The sequence below is a fragment of the Otolemur garnettii genome, unplaced genomic scaffold (assembly GCF_000181295.1).
Source record: "Otolemur garnettii isolate 467f Iridium unplaced genomic scaffold, OtoGar3 scaffold00147, whole genome shotgun sequence".
NCBI classification, from domain to species: domain Eukaryota; kingdom Metazoa; phylum Chordata; class Mammalia; order Primates; family Galagidae; genus Otolemur; species Otolemur garnettii.
In genome coordinates, this window is record NW_003852542.1 from 3,458,977 (window position 1) to 3,463,101 (window position 4,125).

Here is a 4,125-nt window from a genome sequence, read left to right on the forward strand (position 1 = left end):
ACAACTTAATTCTAGCCCAAGAATATGGGGAGGGGGTGGGGAAGGGGAGGGGAGAAGGGCAGCTGGGTGGTGGGAGCGTGACCGGAAAGATCACCTATTTATCTGTCCAACAAGGGTACAAGTGAACTTTTCTAGAACTAGAATATAAATGTTTTGACACAATGACTAAGCAAATGACATGAAATCTATGTTAACAAGCTTGATGAAAGTATTTCAAATTGTATATGAAAACACTACACTGTACCCCATGTATGCATTAATGTATACAGCTATCATTTAATAAAAAAAAAAGAAAAAAATAAATACCACAAACTCTTGCTATTCTTACTGAGCTCTACTAAATGCTCTTGAATAAATGTTTCTTCATTTGCAGTTGGTGGTAGAGGGGACTGGTTGAGAAGACAAGCTTTACAAACTGACTAGGAGAGGGGATTCAAATCCTGGTTATGTATGTGATTGTGGCAAGTTACTTAACCTTTTTGTGCCTAATTACCTTATCTGCAGATTAGAGATAAAATTAAGAACTTACCTAGGAAGAATATTGAGAGGAATAAAGGAGTTGATGTACATGAAGCACACAGCAAGCCCTCTGTCAGTAGGAACTGCGATTATGAGGGTAAGATGCATTAAGAGAAAATTCATAGAATATGTGTCAGGGAGGCAAGGGTCAGGGAGGAGCAGCTGGTGGAGGAGTCTTGTCTGGGCTTATCCTGGGAGCATGGGATTCTGAGAGTCAAATGAAAGCCTCGTGTCTAATATCCCAGTGATACATTGAGGCTCAAACACTGGCAAATGAAGGCAGATGTTAGGTCTGCAGGGGCCCAAGGTCAGGGCTTGAGATTGACAGGACAGAGCCAAGAGTTTAGAGTGGAACTGAGGTGAAAGTGCAGGCAAGGGCTGGGAGCCCACCTTTGTGGGCACTAGGTTTGTGGTATGTGGGTGAGTTAGGCCAGTTAGGATGGAGCAAGTAGGACACAGGGTAAACATGAATAAAGGAGGCATAGCAGAACTCCTATTGCAGTATTCCAAAAGGTAACAATCAACTTAATCTATTACTTCTAGTGCTTTATAATTAAAGAGAACTCTAGATAAGTGACAGTCATGAATTTACAAACAATATTGCAAAATCTATGAATTACAACTTTTGCTGGATTTCAACTCTTCACATTTGCAAGATGGTTAGCTTGTCAAAACATGCTCACATCTACTAACTCATTGGTTACTCCCAGCATCTCTTGCCTATAGGTGAAGACACAGCAGCACACAGAGGTGGAATATCACCAATGTCACACAGCCAGGCGGAGGGAGGTACAGCCTCCTGACCTCCAGCTCCCCTCTACTGGGCCACACAGTCAAATAAATGCATGACCTTTGGCCAGCAGAGTCACCATGGAGCATAGGCAGGAGCTTGTGGGCTCTACTAGAGTAACAATCACCATCTAAATGTGAAACAGATACCTTTTCTAATCCTGCAGAACCTCGGAGAAAGAAATTCCATTCAGCATCGGTTAGGTGTCCTTGCTGACGCATGATCTCAACACAGAGCATAAAGCTGTAGATGAGTTTATGTTGTTCAAAAAGTCCTCTTGAAATGTTGACATAAGCCGTTAGGAGAGTTTGTTCCAGCAGTATGTTCAGGCGCTCTTGTAGATCTTCTTTCTTTACAGAACTTTCAATGGTCGTATTGAACAACTGTGTGAAAAAAAGCACCTATCAATATCTCCGATTTAATTCATTCTCTGGGGACAAAAAAAAACCCCCCCTGTCCCAACCCCAACCCCCGCCCAATCAACAAAGAAAAAACAACAAAAGGGGGAAAATCAAGGCAACCCCAACCAAAAAGGGTGGGAAGGTCCTGGAAAACGGAAACTCAAAAGAAAAGAAGGAAAAAAAGGCCCTGAAAAAAGGTGGAATCAAAAATGGTTCAATAAAACAATGAAGAAGAAAAAACTGGTTTCAGTATATGTCACTTCACTTAAAGTTACAGTTTCCAAGAACCTATCAACAAATTCAGTGAGGGCTAACTGTGCTGCTCTATGAAACAATCTAGAATTAATCCCAAATTATATTCTGTACTCCCCTTTCTCCTCCATGTTTTAGAAATGGAACAATGCCCAACCCTCAACATATTCAAAAGGCATTATCTTGATGTGAGACATTAAACTTGGGAAAATGAAGGTGAGCTAGCAAGATGAGTTTTTTCATATCCTCAACCACAAGGCAAGGTAATGCACTCTTCTTAGCACTTTCCCAGGATAATTCTTAGGGTACTGAAAGAATGTGTTAAAATATTTCTCAGAATCTAAGAGAAACAGATTTTAAAGGAGGCTTCCACCTTCCTACCTAGGAACTTTTTTTTTTTTTTTTTGAGACTGTGTCTTGTTTTGTTGCCCTGGGTAGAGTGCCAAGGACTCAGCCTAGCTCACAGCAACCTTGGAACTCCTGGGTTCAAGTTCTCCTCCTGCCTTAACCTCCTGAGTAGCTGGGACTACAGATACCTGCCACTATTCCTGGCTAATTTTTCTGTTTTTAGTAGAGATAGTGTCTTGCTTTGCTCAGGCTGGTCCTGAACTCCTGAGTTCAAGCAATGATCCCACCTTGGCCTCTCAGAATGCTAGGATTACAGGTGTGAACCTTCATACCTGGCTACTACCTGGGAATTTTGAGAACTGATCTACTCCAAAGGTGCTCTACATGACAAGAACACTGGGAAGGCAGTAGAGATGGTGGCAGTGAAGGATTAGGAATTAGAGGGCTAGAGGTAGTCCTGTTTCCTGTAACTTCTAAGTGGCAGGAAGGAGGACCTCAAAACTCCCAAGGATCACAAGCTGTGAGAGGAAACTAAACTCATGGGCCTGCCTAGAAGTCATGGGTCAGGAGAATCTTGCAACAGAGGCTGCAGGGAAGTCCTACCAGGGTTGAGAGGGCCTATGACTGTTGTTTTAGGATCCATAGCCTAAGGGGTAGGAGATAATGTACTCCTCTTGATCCCTCTTCCCTGGGATCAAGATACATTGCTCAAGGGGAGATTACGGATCAAAAAAATTGGAAGCTAGAAGCTAGATGAAGACCAAGACAGATCAAGGGCAAGAAGTGAACCTCACTCCTTAGAAATACTGGTCTGCAAGTATGGAGACCTCTCTTTCATCTGCCTCCTCTTCCAACAGGATGGAGAACAAAGGGAAAATAGCCCAACTGGGTCAGTCTCCTAACCAGAAAAGATAGGTCTCCATTCCCTCGAATTAAAAGGGTTTAGAAGAAGCATATAATTATTGTAGAGAATTGGGGAAGTCCTTGTTAATTCTCCTGAAATTATTGTTGACAAAGGGCAATAGGGGTTGTTTTAACATACTCAGGAGGAAAGAGGATCCAACTTTCTTTAACAACTTGACACAAAGCAGGGAGGTTAAAGCCCAGTGAAGATGCAATAAGTTTGGTACCAAAATAAAACAGAGCAAATGCAAACAGAGCAAATTCTCCAAATGCCCTAGAAAATTACATAGTGAAAAGGAATTATGGATGGATTTGGTAGAGGGTGTCCTGGCCAGGGCTGCCTTCTACAGATATATGTTTGGGGATTCTGGTTTTTCTTCTAAGCCACAAAACTCCAGAGCTTTGATGACTTATCCTATATCCTATTTCTTTTTTTTTTTGTCTCAGCCCAAGATATTTTTAGAACATCTTCACTTTCATTTCTTGTAGAAGATTTTAAAACCTTGAAAAGCATAGATTCCAAAATGCCTAGGATAAGAAAAATGTTACCATAGTCATTTAGGTGGTGTTAAAGGATTTACTAATCCTTACTTTGCTTGGCTTAATACCTACCAATTAAAGGAAGGCAGCAGAGATGTGAGAACTCAAAAGTCCTGCCTCTAGGAACTGAGATTTGATCACAGTACAAATGGCTTCTAAAGGCTGCTAAAGCAAAAGCACATCTTGTTGAAAGAGAGCTGACGTAAACCTAAATGACATGACTAATTTATCTTAATCCTTTGTTTCTATTCTCTCCAGTAGCTGTAATTGCTACTGGACCCCCCAATATGTCACGAATCCTAAAAGACTTCTAGTGGAAAAACCAGGCTTGGTCTAGTGTCATATAAGAATTGCTTGGGCCATGTGCGGTGG

General features: G+C 41.6%; 1 protein-coding gene across 1 annotated transcript in view; it reads right to left on the reverse strand.

The window, feature by feature from the left end:
* The window catches only part of DNAH6 (dynein axonemal heavy chain 6), a 302,446-nt gene that overhangs the window by 67,312 nt on the left and 231,009 nt on the right, over positions 1-4,125 (reverse strand). Inside the window, exon 60 of the mRNA XM_012811001.2 lies at positions 1,459-1,692. Coding sequence (XP_012666455.1) covers positions 1,459-1,692 — 234 coding nt within the window. The remainder of the gene's footprint in view (positions 1-1,458; positions 1,693-4,125) is intronic.